The sequence below is a fragment of the Bos javanicus genome, chromosome 4, assembly GCF_032452875.1.
Source record: "Bos javanicus breed banteng chromosome 4, ARS-OSU_banteng_1.0, whole genome shotgun sequence".
Lineage (NCBI taxonomy): Eukaryota > Metazoa > Chordata > Mammalia > Artiodactyla > Bovidae > Bos > Bos javanicus.
The window spans coordinates 65,462,546-65,481,883 of record NC_083871.1 but is presented as its reverse complement, the minus strand read 5'-3'; the positions used below and the strand labels follow the sequence as shown (position 1 = coordinate 65,481,883).

Sequence of the window (19,338 nt, the reverse complement as noted above, 5' to 3'; positions counted from 1 at the left end):
AAGTACAAAGAAATTGAAGCCCAGAGAAGCACGTTGCCTTGCTCAGGGCCACACAGCTGGCTGGTGGTGATTCCGGACCAGAACTCAGGTCAGCTAACCTCCATGCCAATCTTTTCCTCTGCCCTGTAAGCAATATATAAGTATCAGTGGCCCATTTCCCAAATGAGAATAGGAAACCGCTTTTGACCTCATGTGGGCTAAGTCATTGCCGAAATCTGTTGCCATCACGCCGAACCCACCCTAGAGAATTCACCAAATGTCAACGCCTTTCCCACCAGCCTGAGTTAGCTACTTCATGTAAATATGGGAAGTGGTCCACACATTTTGTTCTTGTTTTCTTTTTAGCAGCTTGAGCTTCTCACAGGGGAACCACCTGAAAACGACACAAATCTACATCAATATAACTGGACAGGAGAAAAGAGTGGCCGGACTCCAGGTGCTAAGATCCACTCTGCCATGCATCCTGGGGCTGCCCTTCCTCCTGGTGATGGCCAGCAGCCTCCCTGCTCAGGGACCCATTTAACTGCCTTTACTCCACCCATCTTGGGAAGCAGTACTGGGATGTCTCCTCCATCGTGGGCAGAATTAGATCCAGGCCCTCCATCAAATTGTCCTGTTGGAGAAGAGGATACAGATGTCTTCCTTTAGGTCAGAGCAGGTTTGATGACCTTCCTACAAAATGTAAAAGCACGTGCTAGCCAGAGCAAGCATATCTAAATTTTCCCTAAGGAGAAATACCTATCAACCCTTCATCAGCTGCTGTTTTTTGAATATTCTACTCTATGGTTAAACCTGGGAGGAATATGTTAATATTCATTTGATATAGGATAAGTGAGCACCTACTGTGTGCCTGGCATAGAGTGCAGTAGCCAAGATATATAGATATAGATATACCTCAAGGGGCATGTGGTGTCCTGTCTTTGCCCTGCTGAGTATGCTGGGAAGACAGAATGTAAACATATACATAGGTATGAATTTGAAACTGTGAACGTGCTTTGAAGGAAATATAGTAACTGGGTTTCATGAAAGAGAGTGTACCAGGGAGTCTGAGTTAACCTCCGCATATCAGGAGGGTTTGCTTGAACGAGTGAGAATGGAAAGAGGAAAGAAGATCCAGGTCTCAGAGGTACCAGACTGTCCTAAAGCCTTGAGTCAGTCAGCGAGCCAGACTTACTGAGGAGGCTCCCACCAGGTGTCAGGACCCCCTCTTGTGCTGGAGACAGAGCTGTGAACAAGAAACAATTTCTACTCACAAAGAATTGGAAGAGAAGTGAGAAGCAGCAACCACACCAACAAACAAGTAAATAAGATAGTGTCAGGTCTGCGCCATGGTGAAGACTCTGTGGCGATATTGTAGAAGATGATGTGAGATGAGTAATGTGCCTTGTACACCAGAGCAGTCGGCCTGGGTCAGGGGAAGCTATATGGGCGAGACCTGAATGTGAAATCCTGGGGAAAGAACGTTTAAAGCAGAAGGAATGGAAAGTTTAAAGGCTCCGTGACACAAACCGCCTTCATTGTGGAGTGAAGGAGTGACAGGGGAGTGGAGGGAGGGGAAGTCTGAGAGGTGGCCTTCAGGATGACTGTAGGCTGGCGTCTGAGAGCCCGAGTTTTTTCCAAGTGTGATGGAAGGCCACGGTGGGTTTTAAGAAGGGTTGTCATATGATCTGACTTACATTTGCCGTTCACCCTAACAGCCTTGTGGAGAAGGCACCATTGGAGACTCACCACTGGGCAGAGTTCCCAGTTAGAATTGAGCTCCCAGTTAGAAGGCAGCTGGTGTCACCCCCAAAGGGGAGAAGCAAAGCTGTCACGTGTCTTCCATCCAGCTGGGGAGGCTGGTGAGCCCCCCACCCCCGCCACCCCAGGGAAATGCAGGGAGCTGTGTAGAGCAATTGAGTACACTGGCCGTCTCTAATGCGGCCGGACATTCCAAGGAGGGAAATGCATGAAGAATGGAATCGCCAGAAAAAAACTTCATGGAAAAGTAGCCCCTTGAGGGAAGTTCATAATTTATATAAGATGGGCGAGTGCAAGGACACTAGGAAGTTATTTCACTGGAAACTATTTATTACTAGAACCTAACTCATAGTCCATTTCCATTCTTCATCCCCCTTGTGTTTTGAAAACCCTTTGGCTTTAGTGAAGCCCTTCTCCCCTTCTGGCCACCCTGCAGTTTCCTCTGTTGACTATACTTCCTCAGAGTGTGGACATCCCCCTTGCATCCTCAGTTGTCTTCTTTGTCTCCCTCCATACTTCGTCTTTCTCAATATACACACTCACTCTAGAGACCCAGGCCCCAGCTCTCTCCAGAATTCCTCTCCAGCATTGTCTACTCTCCACAAGATTGTTTCATCTGGAAGAACTGTCTCCGTGTCTTACTCAGTATCAATCTTTTTATTTCTGTGTGATACACAGCATCCCATGCCAAGAGCTTATATGACAATCTCTTATTCTCAAAAGCAGCCCACAGCAAAACTGCTCATTAGACATAGAAAAATACTTTTCCTGAGAATCTATATTGAAGCTAAAAAAGTTCTATTTGGGAGTTTGGAGTATTGACAAAGCTCAGACGTGTTTTTTGACCTGAGTTGCTTCCACATGAAACAGGTGGAAATGATATTTGATGGTTGTGAGTTTATACAATCAAATTGCATAAAAGGGACCAACCCTGTAAGTTGCCATATAAAAATAGAAGTCTTTTACCTGTAACAAGACAGACTTCCCCTCTTTGGAGCCTCTCAGTGCTAAGGGAAGCATTCCCCATGTGAATGAGGAGGAGGCTAAGATACGGAGAGAATGATCTATACACGTACACACCGAGTCCTGCACTGTATTACTAATCAGAAACACCTGCACACTGGGATTAAGGGTTCAAGCTCTAAATTTAAATCGAGAAGCTTAAATCCAGTTCCACTATCAATGTTGGATAAATTGCTTACCCCCAGTGCCTTCATCTGTACATTATTAGAGTTAATGCACATTTAGTCCTTTAGAGCAAGCCTGCAATGTTGTTCCCATATGAGTCCATGCAGAGTACAGCTCAGTATGATTACTATGCTGATGAGGAGGAGAACAAGAGTAGAAGAGATTTTTGAATATCTACTTACGTGCACGGTACCGGGCCAAGCACTTTATATGCATTACCACCTATCTTATCACCTAGAGGCAAGAATTACTACACACACACATACATGTGCACACACATACTCAAAAAAACCATGAATTGTCTAAGTTCTGACAACTAGTAAGGAATTGAGTTGACTCTCTGATTCCCTGTTTTGCCAGTGGTTCACCATTATGGCTCTGCCAAGCCATAGGGCTTGTGTGGAGCCTACAGGTGTGTCCACATCAACCAAGTAGCCCTGCTTCTGTCTGTGATATTTATTTAGCTTTAGCAGAGATTTTCCTTTAAAAAAACAATCTCATTCTGTAAAAGTTTGAAAACACGGCACTATGTTAATGGCATATGACTCTTGTAGTCAAACATAGGTTCTGAGTTGCTTTCTTACAAAGTGATGACTTCCTCCACAAAGACTCCTTGGGAACCTACCATCCTAGCAACTCTTAGCTTACTATGACTTGTCCCATTGCCAAGAATAATGCCAAGAGTTCCTTTGTAGTCCCTGGATGATTTTCTGGGAAATATCATTGTTCTGTCTTCAAGTTCCAAGATCCTTCATTCTCTTTTTTAATGAAGTTAAACCTATCCATGTTAACTTTATTCAGGGAAATCCAGGCCACATATTTGAAATCAGAAATCATTGCAGTAAATATTTGTGCAAAGTTAAAACATAGAAAATCTTTTAATTATAAAACACAACTCAGGGTTGGAATGATTCCATTTCAATGAAAAAGAAGAAAAAAATAAAAAAACCACACTGCCTGATCATTTTCAAATTTAGAAATTGGCAAGGGAACAATTTAACTTCTTTTATATGGAAGGACAGGGGTCCTTTCCTGTATTAATTTTCTTCCATCTAGATTCCATTTCAATATTCGAAGCCAAAGATTTGAATAGAGAAAACTGAGTTAGAAACAATAATTGGAAAACCAGATCACGTATTTTTCTTTGTTTTGTTCTGCATGAGTGAAGACCCAGGTTTTCCAATGAAGACAAAAAATAAAACATTGAAGGTTGCTCTGAACCTCAGCACATTCATATGCTATGTAGATTTGTATAAGGAAATCTTCCTTTCAGTCCACAGAAAAGCATGCTTACAAAATTCCATTAGATTTTGCTTAACAGATATTCTTTTATATGTGCATTTTTGTCTGCAGGGCCAGGAGTTACCTTATCTTCAAAAATAATTTTCCTAAAATGGAAAAAATAAAATCAGAAGACTTCCTAATGACTTGAAAACCTAGTCTACCTATTTGTTTGTTGAGAAATGATTTCTGATGTATAATACAGATCATAAAATAGGACATTTGTACAGAGATTAAAGGGTAAAAGTTTTCTGTGTGGGAGGAGAGAAGTTTGAAATGTTTTGTTGTAAATTGATGTGTTGCATATCTAATTTCAGATTTGAATGCAAACAGCAAAAAACAGTCACAATTTGCAAAGATCATAGGTTATTTGAAATGATGTCAAATTGTCTTTCTTGCAAATGAGAGAAGGTGAACAGAAGCCAAAATATTGGTGGCATCTTTCTCTAACCCAAAACTCAGGCTCTACTAGTCTAATTTTCCAACGTTAATAAACCAATAGTTTAGTATGAGATGCTCCCTTTCTAAGTCAACAGAATTTTGTAAAGAAAGAAACTTGCACATCAAGAATGATTTCTAATCATTAGAATCAATTTGAAGACTTTTCCCTTTTGAGTGCTTTAAGAGCTCAGTGCTGTCCTGTGCTGGTAACCCTCTAGCCCTCAAGCCAGTCCTCTATTCATTTACCAGGAGAATGAAAGAAAAGAAATACTTCCTAAATGCACCCACAGTTTCTTCATTATCATTCCCATTACCGTTCAATAATTGCTTATTTGCTAATGACAATGTACCAGAGCCACAGGACATCTCTATTTTTCTTTTTTAAAGCAAATATTTCAGGGTATTTAAAATTATATAATTTCTAACAATAAATATAATAGGTATAATAAGTCTTTACTCATAGAAAAAAAGTTAAATGTTTCTACTTTGGATGGTCTATATTCTTCTATGGAGACCGGGTGGGCATTTGTCAAATATATTTCTCTGTTGCATTTTTTATAAATAAAATAAAATTTACTTTTTTGTATTATCTATTGACACAGTTTTTTGAACTGTTGAAAACTGTTAAATCTCATGAACTTCCCTTTGCTTTAATGAGTACATAACCATGATGCATTACAGAGGAAAGTTCCCTGCCCTGTTCAACTCTCATTCTTGCCCAGTTTTTCATTTATCTATTCTTTACAGTCTCAGCCTCTGGCAATCCCTTTACCGCTTCTTCCATCCATAGTGGAGGCTCCAAGTGGTAGAGTAGGATATTTGTTTGACACTTGGTCACTTTATGTGTATGCTCTTATATTTTCTTAACTCTTTACTATCTGTTTAATCTGAATGACTGTAGAGTGATGCATCATACATTTGCCTTCTGAAAACTCTTAATTAAAATAAGCATGCTCTTTGAAATTTAGAAAGGTAATGGTTTTCCTTTCTTGTGGTTGAGTGGTCTGCTTTCTGAAAAAACTGTAGCTTTCAAGAATATTTCATGCATCCTTTTGTAAAACACTCAAGTCATTTAAAATTACAGCAAGAACTTCTAACCCAATCTTACTCACTCTTGTATCTTTCACATCTGATAACAGTATCTTGCTCATAGTCACTTCTTTATAAATTCTTATTGAAATAAATTAAGGAGAACTGGTTTGCTTTGTAAACAAGGTTTAGGGGTTTCTCTTCATTTATGCTCAAGGTGAGACTTACTTATACATGTATTTATATAAAGTCATAGGCCACTACAGGAATTCCCTGGTGGCTCAAAGGATAAAGCATCTGCCTGCCATGCGGGAGACCAGGGTTCGATCCCTGGGTTGGGAAGATCCCCTGGAGAAGGAAATGGCAACCCATTCCAGTATTCTTGCCTGGAGAATCCCATGGACAGAGGAGCCTGGCCGGCTACAGTCCACGGGGTTGCAAAGAGTCGGAACATGACTGAGCGAGTTCACTTCACTTATAGGCCACTACATCATGTAACACTCTCTTTATAAGGACACACATTATAGACTGAATTGCGTCCCCTAGAATTCATTATCTTAGAGCCCTAACCCCCAAAGTGACTGTATTTGGAGATGGAGGTGTTAAGGAGGTAATTAAGGTTAAATGTAGTGGTCCCATAAGGGTGGGACCCAATCCGTGTGCTCATGGAAAAGGCCATGCATGTGAAAACGCAGAGAAAAAGGAAGCCACTTACAAGTCAGGAAGAGAGTCCTCACCAGAAACCAACACTGGGAGCTTGGACTTCTAGTCTTCAGAACTCAGAAAAAAATAAATAAAATGCCTGTTGTTTAAGCCACCCAGTATTTTGTTATGGCAGCCCAAGCAGACTCGTACAGATTTTGGTGCCAGGAAGTGGGGTGCTGCTATAACAAATAAAATGTGGGAGTGACATTGGAACTGGGTGGTGAGTAGAGGCTGGAAGAGTTTTGAAGTACATGTTTTCTTCAAAGCAAGCTTTCTCGTTTTTGCAATATGGATAGACTGAGACTTTCCCAAATCTTTACGTCTGATTCCTTTTTGCTTAACAGTCCTGTCAATTTATCTCCTTCCTCTTGTGTTTTATTACAAGCAGTAAGGAGAAAGCAGGATGTACCTTCAACACTTGGCTTAGAAACCTCAGCTAAATATCCAATTTCATTGCTCAGATGCTCTACTTTGCACTAAACACAAGAACTCAATTTAGCCAAGTTCTTTGCCATTTTATAACAAGGGTCAAATTTTCTCCAGTTTCCAATAGCATACTCCTCATTCCTGTCTGAGGCCTGAGACCCCACCAGAATAGTTTTAATGTTCATACTTCTACCAGCAGTCTGCTCATGATGATGATATATATATATATGTATATATATGTATATGTGTGCTCAGTCATTTCAGTCGTGTCCGACTCTCTGTGACCCCGTGGACCATGGCCCTCCAGGCTCCTCTGTCCATGAGATTCTTCAGGCAAGAATACTGAAGTGGGTTGCCATTTCCTTCTCCAGTGATAAAGTATGAAGTGAGTGAAGTGAAGTTACTCAGCCGTGTCTGACTCTGCGACCCCATAGACTGCAGCTCACCAGGCTCCCCTGTCCGTGGGATTTTCCAGGCAAGAGCACTGGAGTGGGTTGCCATTGCCTTCTCCAGATATGTGTGTGTGTGTGTGTGTGTGTGTATTCTCTAAGACAACAGAAGCTTTCTCTCCAGCTCTCCTCTTTTCTTCCCAAGCCCTCACCAGAATTGACTTTAACATGTTTCTACCAATGGTCCCTTCAAGGAAATAGAACCTTTTTCTAACATGCTCCTAAAAAGAACTATGCTGCTCAAAGTCATGTTCCCTTTCTCAGGGCAACCTGCATCTAATGACTGGTTGATATGAAGGAATGTAAGCCAAGACCCCTCACCTCAACTTAGGACAACTCTCAAGAATCATTCTGGCTTCCAAGCTCACCTTGGAGTTGCTTGAGACTTTTGTTGTAACTATAGCCCAAATCCTTCCTTTGTCCAATCCTGCTTTCTTATCTCACAGATGTTAATTACAAGAGTGTCTAAGTCCCTTCAGTTGTGTCCAACTCTTTGCAACTCTATGGACCATAGCCTGCTGGCTTCTCTGTCCATGGGATTCTCCAGGCAAGAATACTGGAGTGACTTGCCCTGCCCTCCTCCAGAGATCTTCCCAACCTGGGGATCAAACCTGCGTCTCTTACATCTCCTGCATTGGCAGGCGGGTTGTTTACCACTAGTGCTACCAGGAAACCCAATTACAAGAGTACTCTTAATAAATTCTAAATCTCCATTTCAGAGACTGCTTCCTTGGAAACCTAATCTATGAAGCCATTTTAGTTTGAGTTTTCTCAGAATTAGGTCCTGAAACAAGGATACAAATCCAAATCGTTTTTTTGAGAAGTCATCCCTAAAAACATTACTAAGGCAAGTGGGGAAGTAGGAGAGGCAGTGAATGAAAATCAATAATATATGCATTGTCAAGCAAGTTCACAAAGAGTGGGCAAACAGAACTTAATTCCACTGGTGAAATCTGGGACCTCAGTGCTTCAGAGTTATCCTGTTCAAGGGATATGGAAGCTGGGGTATTTATTCCTCAACTCTCATCAGTCATTGGTTGAAAACTGCCCCTCGAGCATTAATTCCCCAGTATTATCAGATAGCTCTATGTAGAGGAAGAATTAGATCCATCAATCAATGTTCTGTGTGAACTGGAAGTTGGAAATTTGATCAGAGTAAAAAATAAGTGTTTAGAGGTATATATACTCTATAACTAAAAAATTAAAAGTTACCCAAATATACCAACAAACCATTGCACACTGTATTCATGTTTTTACCTGTTGTAGTCGACTGCACAGATTTCTCTACCCTTTGGGATATACCTTTGAATATTCAAGTCAAACATAACCTCCTCTCAACAGTATGCCTGGTTCTTTCTTTTTACTTGAATAGAGATGATTACCTCCTCCTTTGTGTCACAGAGTCCCTTCTATGGACTTCATCCTTAATTCCAATGTTAACGTGACATTTAATTGCTCACATTTCCACTTTACCTTGGACTTCAGAGTAAGTTTCTTGATGGGAGAGCTGAGTCTTGATCTTCCTGAAATCACTTGTACTGAGCACTGTATCTTAAACATAGTAGGAATGTTTGGTGAAAAAAAAAATTTGAAATACCAGACTATTCTCAGAACTAAATTCCTGAGTGCTGTTTCCACTGGTCATGAAAATATGCTTTGACAGTATTTTTCTTTCAACATTTAAAAAAATGTTATTCCACTGGTGTTCTGTTGCTGTTATTGTTTTTGTTTTTTGCCTGCATGGTTTCTGATGAGAAAATCTGCCATCATTTGAGTCACTGCTTCTTTTTTTAATGTATTGTTTTTCTATGGCCTTTTCAAGATTTCTTGCTTTGTTTTGGTTTTACCCTTTGATTATGATGAGTAAGAGCATGTTTTCTTTGAGTTTATTCTATTTGAAGTTTGCTGAATTTCGTATATCTGCAAATAAATGTCCTTTACCAAATTTGGAAAATTTTCAGCCATTATTTCTTCAAATATGTTTCTGCACAAATTTTTTCTCCTCTTCTTCCAGGACTATAATCATAATGTATAAGAACTTATGATATTGTCCCACAGGTCTTTGAGAGTCTGTTCATTTTTTATCAAACTTTTTTTTCTTCTGTGTTTTCCAGATTGGATAATTTTTATTGATTGACCTTCAAGCTTATTGGCCCTTTTTTTTTTCTCACCTCCATTCTGTTTTTGAGGTCTCTAGTGGACATTCTAGTTCTGTTATTGTATCTATCAATTCAAAAGTTTCCACTTGGTTCTTTGGCACATCTTCTATTTCTCTGCTGAAAATATCATCTTTTCATTCATTTTAAGAATGTTCACCCTTAATGCATGAATAATCATTATGAGATGTGGTTTTAAATATTGGACAATTCCTACATCTAGGTCATTTTAGAGTTTGCATTTGTTGATTACTTCTTCCCTTGCAGGTTATTTACATCTTCCTGGTTCTTTGTATGTTGAGTGACTTTGGATTGTATCCTGGATAATTTATTATGTTTTGAGACTGACTGTGGGATCTGTTGAAATTTTCTGAGGAGTGTTAATTTCTTTGTTTTGTGTTTTCTTTAGTAGGCTGTTAACCTAGTTAGGCTCAGACCACAATCCTGACCTACCCTCGGGTTGTGGCTCTATTGTCAATTTAGTTTTCATAGTTGTTCTGTACTATCTGGCCTACCTGTACATGCATCACCCAGGATTCAGTCCAGGACTGGATGGTGGTCTACACTGTAGTTCAGTCTCAAAGGCTTTTCTATGTTGCTTATGATCAAGTTCTACATGTGCATGACTCATGATGAGCCCAATACTTTATACTCAGATTTAAAGGATTCCTTTCTCCAGTTACCTCCTCTTTGTAAATCCCCCCACATTCTCTGACTCCTATTGACTCCTTTGCATGGCTCTGCCTAGAAAACCATGGTTTTAGCATTCCTGTACTGTAATGAACTTACTGAAACTGGATTTGTGCGTGTGCTCAGTTGCTAAGTCATATCCAACTCTTTGTGACCCCATGGACTATATCCCGCCAGTCTCTGTCCACGGGATTTCCCAGGCAGGCATACTGAGTGGGCTGACATTTCCTCCTCCAGGGAATCTTCCCAACCCAGGGCTGGAATGAGCATCTCCTACATTACCACTGAGCCACCTGGAAAGCCTGAAACTGAGTCTACCTCAGGGCAAAGTAACAAGAGAAAGGAGCTTGCAGAACCCCTGCTGCTGTAGCTGCTACCCATGATGCCGCTTCCACCGCTGCTGCAATTTCCACTGTCATAGGAATGCCACTTTATTACTGAAGTGGAGCTAAGAGAAGTAAAAGATCTTTCTTCCTCAGGGTCCCCATTCCCAGCCCTCTGTCCCATGAGAGAGGACTTTTCGTGCAGCTTTTTCTGTTAACACTCATAGAGTCTCAAGATTCAGGGGGTCCTAGAATCTATGCCTGGAAATACGGGAGGAGAGAAGAAGCAGGAAGTCATCTTCTTAACTGTTACTCTTTGAGGCTTTTGTTCTCCTCCTTAGTTAACTTGTCATTATATACTTTTCAGAGTCCTCAGATAGTTGATTTGTGTATTCTGTCCAGGATTTTAGTTGTAATCAGTGGGAGAGGGTACATGCATTTACCCCCATGTTATCCAGAACTGAAATTTTTCAACCTAATTGTTTTTTATATTATCTTATTATAGTAAAAAATGCTAACATTTGCTTACCATGTGCAAAATAGTGTGCTAAGCCTTTTATGTACATGATTTACATATGGAAAAACAACAAACATTTATGATAAACATCACTATCCCCATTTTGAAGATGAGGAAATAGAGACTTAACAGGGGTTAAGTGAATCCCTCAGTGTCACACAAGTGGAAAATCCGGTATGATCCTTGACTGGTCTGACTGCAGAGTCACTCTGAATCATTCTGCGACATAGTCATGAGTGGGGACAGAGCCGCAGATGCTCTGATTACACGTGAGGGCCAGGAAGCGGTCTTCTCTGAGACCTATGTTTTCCTAGCTTTCAGCATTGATTAGGTCAAGTTGAAAGATGTACTTATACACAAGGCAGGTTGAGATTTAATATTGCTTTGTGTTGGTTATTGGGCAGGTGTTTGTTTAAAGGAAGTGGAAACAGGTGTGTGGGCCCTGATTCAATTACATGATGGAGAGGAACACGCTGATCCATGGCCCTTTTCAAGGAGAGATGCTGATTGTGCTAATTAATCATTTGTCTGTCAGAACAAAATAGAACATAATAGAAAATGATGTTCCAGCTACCATAGGTATGGAATACAGACTCATGTGTCTGTCTCTCCAGCAACCAGATGCAACTGTTTACGATGACAGCAATTAAGATGCAGTACCTGAGTCCTCCTGTATTACCATGTCTGAGATGATGTGAAGGAAAGGTGTTTAATAAACTCTTGCCAATAACATAGAACATCATCCAACAGGAATTGTCTCTCAAAGGAAATTTTCTCTTCAAAGAGATTAATTGAGTCCTTTTAGATCATAATGACATCCAAAGGATATGGTTGAATGGGATGTTTTTCCATTCTGTGTCTTGAAACACTCAATTTACCTTACCTAACCAAGACTTATATGCTCATAATGGAGCATAATAATATTTAATTCTCTTCTTGAAATTATCCACTTACCATCCAATAGCCAGAGTAGTCTTTTAAAAACATAAATCAGATGGATTTCTTCGTTGTGTAATAATTTCCAATGGCTTTTCATATATTTTTAGTTATATCCCTAACTTCTTACCAAGATCTACAAAACTCTACACAACCCAGCCCTACATACCTCTATGACCTCATTTCATACTACTCTCTGCCTCTATCACTGTGATCCAACTTCATGAATCTTTTTGCTAATTCCTGAACACGCCAAGGTCATTCTCATTTCAAGGATATTTCCCTTGGTGTTCCCTCTTTGCATTTGCTAGTCCACTTTCCCTAGATGTTCATATGGCTGGCACCCTCTCCTTTAAATCTCTGTTCAAATGCAAGCTCTTCAGAAAGTCTTCTCATGACAACTCTATCCAAAACAGCTTCTTCCTATACTCATCTCTGTATATTCTCTATCCACTTACCTTTATTTTCTTCTTGGCTTTTGTTATCTGGATTTTTATTACTTTATTTGTTTATTTATTTAGTGGCTATTTCTCTTATTAGAATGTAGCTTTGTGAGGAAGAGACTTGTCTGGCATCTTTCCATGTCCTATCTCCAGGCCTAAAACACTTCCTGGCAAGTTATCAGTTCATAAAATAATTTTATGAGTGAATAGACAAGAGAATTAATTAGATAATTAGCTAAATCAATATACCAACACTAATAAACTTTAGATAAACAAAGATGAGATGTAATCTAATCCATCAAGAAATTTTTGATTTGGGGAGGAAAACACAGACAGCTAATAACCTGTCTATGTTATTTATTTATATATTTTTCAAAAATTCCCTATGAACATCAGAGTTTCTGGGCCTGGGATCATCATTTGTACCAGACAGTAGGGAAACTGAGAAAAAAATATCAGGACAACATAGCAAGTCTTTAATAAAATAAATACAACACTGTTAATGTAACAGTGTTCTTCCTCTTATTTCAGGGCTATATCTCCTTTTAAATTAGAGGAATTGCCTCTTGGTATGGACAATCACAAACCTAACTCCAAATCATATCATCCACCTCAAAGATTCTCCTCCACTCCAGGCCCCTGCTTGCTTCACCAGCACATGGAATTATTACCTTATTGTAAAGCTACTTCCTCCCAAGCACCTGCTTTGAATCAGAATTTAGTATGGACAGTTTTCCTTTACTTTTGAACCCCATGCCTATATGAGATCTTCAGATTAGGGTAAATCATCTAGGTCAGTGATTCTCATATCTGAAGTCCTATTAAAATAATCTAGAATGTTAAAAAAGTTGCCATTGCCTACAGAAAGGGCTAAGTTGGGACTATTGGGGTGAGGAAAATGTCCTACATCTCATAGTGATGAACTATGACCAAACGTATTTGTGAAAATTCATAGATTTGCACACCATACAAGGGTGACTTTACTGTATATAAATTATATCTTAACAAGCTTCCACTAAAAAGCAATCAGTGTCCTTCAAAAGGGCTTCCCAGGAGGCGCTAGTGGTAAAGAACCCACCTGCAGTGCAGGAGACATAATGAGATGCGGGTTCAATCCTTGAATCTGAAAGATCCCCTGGAGGAGGGCCTGGCATCCCATTCCAGCATTCTTGCCTGGAGAATCCCATGGACAGAGGAGAATGGCGGGCTTCAGTCCATAGGGTCACAAAGAGTTGGAGCACACATGCATGCAGTGTCTTTCCAAAGAACCAAATCAGGTCTGTATACCAAACTTGATGTTCTCCTAGTGCAATCAAATATATCCATACAAACTAGTCTTAAGTTTGTGTGAATTATGTAATTTTTCAAATGATTATAGAAAAAAGACATAATCCATTCAAATATATAATGAAAATTTGTTGAACTCATTAAAGAGGGAACTAGTAAGATAACAGAGTTTATATAAACAATAACATGAGAAATGTTTTGTTTATGTAATGAGTGTATGACAAATGCTCGATAAAAATTTCTACTGTAAATAAATACCTTCAGTTCAGTCGATCAGTCACGTCTGACTCTTTGCGACCCCATGAATTGCAGCACACTAGGCCTCCCTGTCCATCACCAACTCCCAGAGTTCACTCAAACTCACGTCCATCGAGTCTGTGATGCCATCCAGCCATCTCATCCTCTGTCGTCCCCTTTTCCTCCTGCCCCCAATCCCTCCCAGCATCAGAGTCTTTTCCAATGAGTCAACTCTTCACATGAGGTGGCCAAAGTTCTGGAGTTTCAGCTTTAGCATCATTCCTTCCAAAGAACACCCAGGACTGATCTTCTTTAGAATGGACTGGTTGGATCTCCTTGCAGTCCAAGGGACTCTCAAGAGTCTTCTCCAACACCACAGTTCAAAAGCATCAATTCTTCGGTGCTCAGCTTTCTTCAAATGTCTTACAGTGCAATAAATCCTGTTTTGAGGGGTGGTTTTCTATATTGGATAAATATTATTTGCGATTGTTATTGAATATAACATCATTTGTATTTTATCATATTTTGACAAACACATCTAACTGTAGGGAGTTCTTGAATCCCAGTGGCCCTAATTAAAGTCCAGCAAGTGTTCTTCTGCTCAATATTCAGATGATCTTCATATGGGTTGAGTGAGCAGCACCCTAGCATGACAAAGAAGGTCCTAAAAACTACAAACAAGGCTCACCCTATCCAACTGTTTTGAGCTTCCCAGGTAACACAGTGGTAAAGAATCCACCTGCCAATACAGGAGACTCAAGAGGTAAGGGTTCGATCCCTGGGTCAGGAAGATCCCCTGGAGTAGGAAATGGCAACCCAGTCCAGTATTCTTGCCTGGAAAATGCCAGGGTCAGAGAAGCCAGGCAGGATACAGTCTATAGGGTCTCAAAAGAGTCAGACGTGACTGATCCCACATACACTTATCCAAGGGTTTATTTTTTCCCCTAAACTTTAGGTTTTTGTCCCTAGATACAGTAGTGGAGGTGGTAGGCAAGGATTCTCATCTGAACCTGCTCTAATTTGCCTGAATCCTCCACAGGGGTAAGTTATTTGTCAGATTTTTCACTTCACCTACTCACTCACTGTGGGACAGCTGATTTGTTTACATCAAATGAAAGGGCTTCTTGAGTGGGAGTGTGTGCCATTTAGAATAGACAGTGAACAGGTAAACAAATAAGCAGAAACAATGAAATTTCAAATAATAAGTATCACCATGTAATCCATAAAACAAACAATATGAAAATGAAGTACCGATACATGGTGTAACAAGGATAAACCTCAAAAACATCACACTAAGTGTCAGTCACTCAGTCGTGTTCGACTCTTTGTGACCTCATGGACTATAGCCCACCACGCTCCTCTGTCCATGGAATTCTCCAGGCAAGAATACTGGAGTGGGTTGCTATTTCCTTCTCCAGGGGATCTTTCTGACCCAGGGATCGAACCCGGGTCTCCCTCATTTCAGGCAGACTCTTTACCAACTGAGCCACCAGGGAAGACCCTAAGTGAAAGAAGCCAGACACAAAATACTATATATTTTATTCTGTATTTTATTATCGTGCATATAAATTGTCCAGAATTATTGAATCTATAAACACAGAATGTAGATTAGTGGTTGTCTAGAGCTGGAGAGGGAGAAGGCAATGGCAGCCCACTCCAGTACTCTTGCCTGGAAAATGCCATGGACGGAGGAGCCTGGTAGGCTGCAGTCCATGGGGTCGAGAAGAGTCGGACACGACTGAGCAACTTCACTTTCACTTTTCACTTTCATGCACTGGAGAAGGAAATGGCAACCCACTCCAGTGTTCTTGCCTGGAGAATCCCAGGGACGGGGGAGCCTGGTGGGTGGCTGTCTATGGGGTTGCACAGAGTCGGATATGACTGAAGCAACTTAGCAGCAGCAGCAGCAGCAGCAGAGCTAGAGAAAGATGTGTGGAAATGAAAGTGGCTGCTAATGAGTATAAGATTTCTTTTGGGGGTGATGAAAATATTCTGAAATTAGATTATGTATGCATGCATGCTCAGTCACTCAGTTGTGTCCACTCTTTGTGTGCCCATGGACTGTAGCCCGCCAGGCGCCTCTGTCCACTTTCCAGGCAAGAATACTGGAGTGGGTTGCCATTTCCTACTCCAGGGGATCTTCCCCACCCGGGGATTGCAACCTACATCTCCTGCATTGCAGGGGGATTCTTTACCCCTGTGCCACCTGGAAAGCCCCCAGATTATGGTGCACAATTCTATAACTATATTAAATGCCATTAAATTTTTCGCTTTAAATGTACATAAATTATATCTCAATGAAGTGTTTAAAAATAACAATGCAAAATCAATAAAAACAAAGCAATCATAAAACACTCGAGGCAGTGTTTCCAAGGAGGCAACAGCAAGAACACTACCTAAGCTGGGGATGAATTTGCCCTATATAAGGAACAGAGTCAGGCTGGAGCAGTCAAAGAGGGAGAAATAAGTAGGGAACAGGTCAGAAGGGTCTCAAGCCATGGTAGGATCTTTTTGAGTTTAATTTCGAGTGAATGGGAAGCCATCGAAGGATTTGAAATAGGATAGTGACCAAATGTAATACACACTAAGAAGATTAGTCTGACTATCTTGTGGGTTATTGACTCATGGGGAGTGAAAGGAAGCAGACAGAGCTGCCAGGACCTATTATAGTAGTTTGGGCAATACTCAGACAAGTCATAGATTCCTTCCCTTTCCTTCCTTTCAGTTCCCTTCCCTTCCTTTCTTTTCTCTGCTCTTTATCATAAACAAACAGCAAGGTGACTTTATATTTAGCAGAACAATTCTCATGAGTTGTCCTAGAAAAGACTACTTAGCCAGAATATTTGAACCACTGTTAACCTTTAGTACTTCAAAAAATTATACATCAGTCCACAAGAGAACAATCTATTTATAATGAAAAGTGTAAACTCTTATATAATTAATCCTCATAAAGAAGGTATTATCCCAATTTAGTATCAAAACCTACCTTTCACTCCAAATAGCACTGTCAAAGTAAAACATAGGTCACTTAATTTGTCCATGACAACTCTTTCCACACCAGTTTTCTAGCTCACAGCAGCTAAATGATTTTCCTGCATCACAAACAAACTGCAGCCTTCAGTGCTATATTTGGCAAAGGAACAATAAGGCATCTGTAGAAAACTGTTTGCGTTTGACTCCTCTTCTTGCCTAAGGGGTTATTTCCATGGTGCAAGCTCAAGTGGGTGGCAAAGAATAGGCAGGCTTTGTGAGACCATTACTCACATAATGAGATCTGAGGTCTGCTATTCAACACAATTTTCAATGGGCACTTTCCCCAGGGCTAAATTGCAGCCTACAGATGTTTTGATTAGCAAATATAATTTAAAAATAAAAGCGTACAAAATGCCTCCAGCCCCCATCCTTTCAAATTCGTTCATTTTTCTCCTAGAAGAGGTTTGCTCAGCAGAGTACTGTGCTCAATCTTGGATTGTGTCACTCTCCTCTGGGACTCCTCCAGCCCTCCTCCCATCTCGTGACAGGTCCCAAGGTATCTCTTCACTTGACCCAGTTATTTCTATGTCAGGAGCCAATCCACCTTGAAAGTATGAGTGATCTAATACCTTGTGTTTCAGCCAGCTCCAAGCATTCATATACCACATGCCCACTTCTCCATAAAACTGAGCTACACCCATGCACTGGTGATCTTATCAGTCATTTCAGAGCTTGTTTATCAATTCTAAACCTGCCCCTGCTTCGGTGCAGTTTTCTTCCAGCTTTTCTTCTTTGTGATACTGTGCATCCTCCTGTGAAATTTGTTTTGCTCCTAATCTCTCTAACTGGTAACTCTTGTCTCATAATAGCATAGATTCTAGGAAAGTCAAATTATGCCTTAAAGTAGACTGGCAGATAACTTAAGAACTTCAGATTCAAGCCCTGCCTACAGCTGCTATGGGATTATCCAACCACCTGTGTTACAAAGTCTCATTGTCCCTCACTGGTCACTTATTGCTCTGTCCCGTGGTGATAGCCTCACGTGTCTTCTGGGTCTCTAATAGTCAGCTAACTGCTGTGCATTCCCCACTCCACACCTCTACCCTCATCTCCAGACTGGGGCACACTGGAATGTCTGACTCTCCTCAACATCATACTCAGGCTGTGGGGAACCCTGGAACCCTGTCTCAGACCCTTTCTCCACCAAGATCCACCATGCCAGCACTTCTGATGTGCCCACACCATATAGCCACGTGGCAGACACAGAGGTGCTCAACCAGAAGATCACATAGGAAGCATGGTATAAATCCCCTGAGCTCTGGGATTCCCAAACGTCTGTCAGGGAATCCCAGAGATCTCACAGGGCTCTAGTAGCACAGCAGGAACAGGACACAAAACCCACTGAATCTGAAATTATTTTTCCCCTTTTATCTCTTTCCTAGCTTCTCCTACTCCTGACTCTGCAAAGGCTTTTGTGCTTGTGTGGCGAGAATGTTCCTTTTGTCATAACTTACATTATTTCATGGTCCAAAGATTGGTTCTTGATTTGTGGAGAAAAAAAAAAAAAACAGTTTTGGAATTTTCTAGAAAATTATCTTTTTTCTTTCCTAAAGCCCTGTTTTTATGATTTTTATCTTGATAGCGATGCTACAGTGCTCAAAGCTGAGCTATGACTTCTACATTCTAAACACTATCAGTTCTGCCCTCTCCTGGGTCAAGAATCCTCAAAGTCAGGACCAGGTGTTTATGTCAAAAAAAAAAAAAAATGTGTGGCAAGAGGGCAGGAGGTAAACTTTACCAAGAATATATTAAATGAGCTTTCAAAAAATTACACAATTGCAGACATGAACATCATTTCATGACTGCATCAGTCATAATTGTTTTCCAATACTGGTAATTTCCCATGTTGATACATAGATAGCTTCTCATGTTTCCTTCTTATTAACAATGAAAAGATATCTTTGAACACAGGCCAGACAGTTTTGATAGATTAAATTAATAAAAGTGGGATACCCAGACCAAAATGTGAACATTTTTAAAGCTTTAGATACATATTACCAAACTATCCCCATTTCAAAATAAACTCACCAGCGATGACCTTTATTACATACTCTTCATAAATCGTTATCATTCAACTCCACCAATCTGATAAATGAGTTTGGTTTGCATTATCTGAATATTAGTGAGATCAAACATATTTACATTCATTTCTGACTCATTTCTTCCTTTATTCTCGTTTTTTCTTTTTTCATTTCAATTGCTTATTCATAGTCTTAGCACGTGTTTCGGAATGTGGAAATAAGTGAAGATCACTCAAATGAGAACAAGCAGAGACTATTCATTTCAGAGCTTCCTATAATGATGGAGTCGGCCAGCAGCACTGTGTTTGGCAGTGGCTCTAGGGCAAGCAGGGGAGTGGGAAAGCTTTGTAGTGAAATGAGTGGAGGCCTTCGAGAACACTGTGATTGAAAGTTGTTGGCATGGGGAAGCTGGAAATGAGCTAACTGGAAAGGAACT

At 40.4% G+C, this 19,338-nt stretch overlaps 1 protein-coding gene across 1 annotated transcript in view; it reads left to right on the top strand.

The window, feature by feature from the left end:
* Positions 1 to 14,427, top strand: part of ITPRID1 (ITPR interacting domain containing 1) — a 116,320-nt gene extending 101,893 nt beyond the window's left edge. Inside the window, exon 14 of the mRNA XM_061414197.1 lies at positions 346 to 14,427. Within this exon, the coding sequence (XP_061270181.1) occupies positions 346 to 648 (303 nt within the window). The 3' untranslated portion in view covers positions 649 to 14,427. The remainder of the gene's footprint in view (positions 1 to 345) is intronic.
* Positions 14,428 to 19,338: the final 4,911 nt, after the last annotated feature.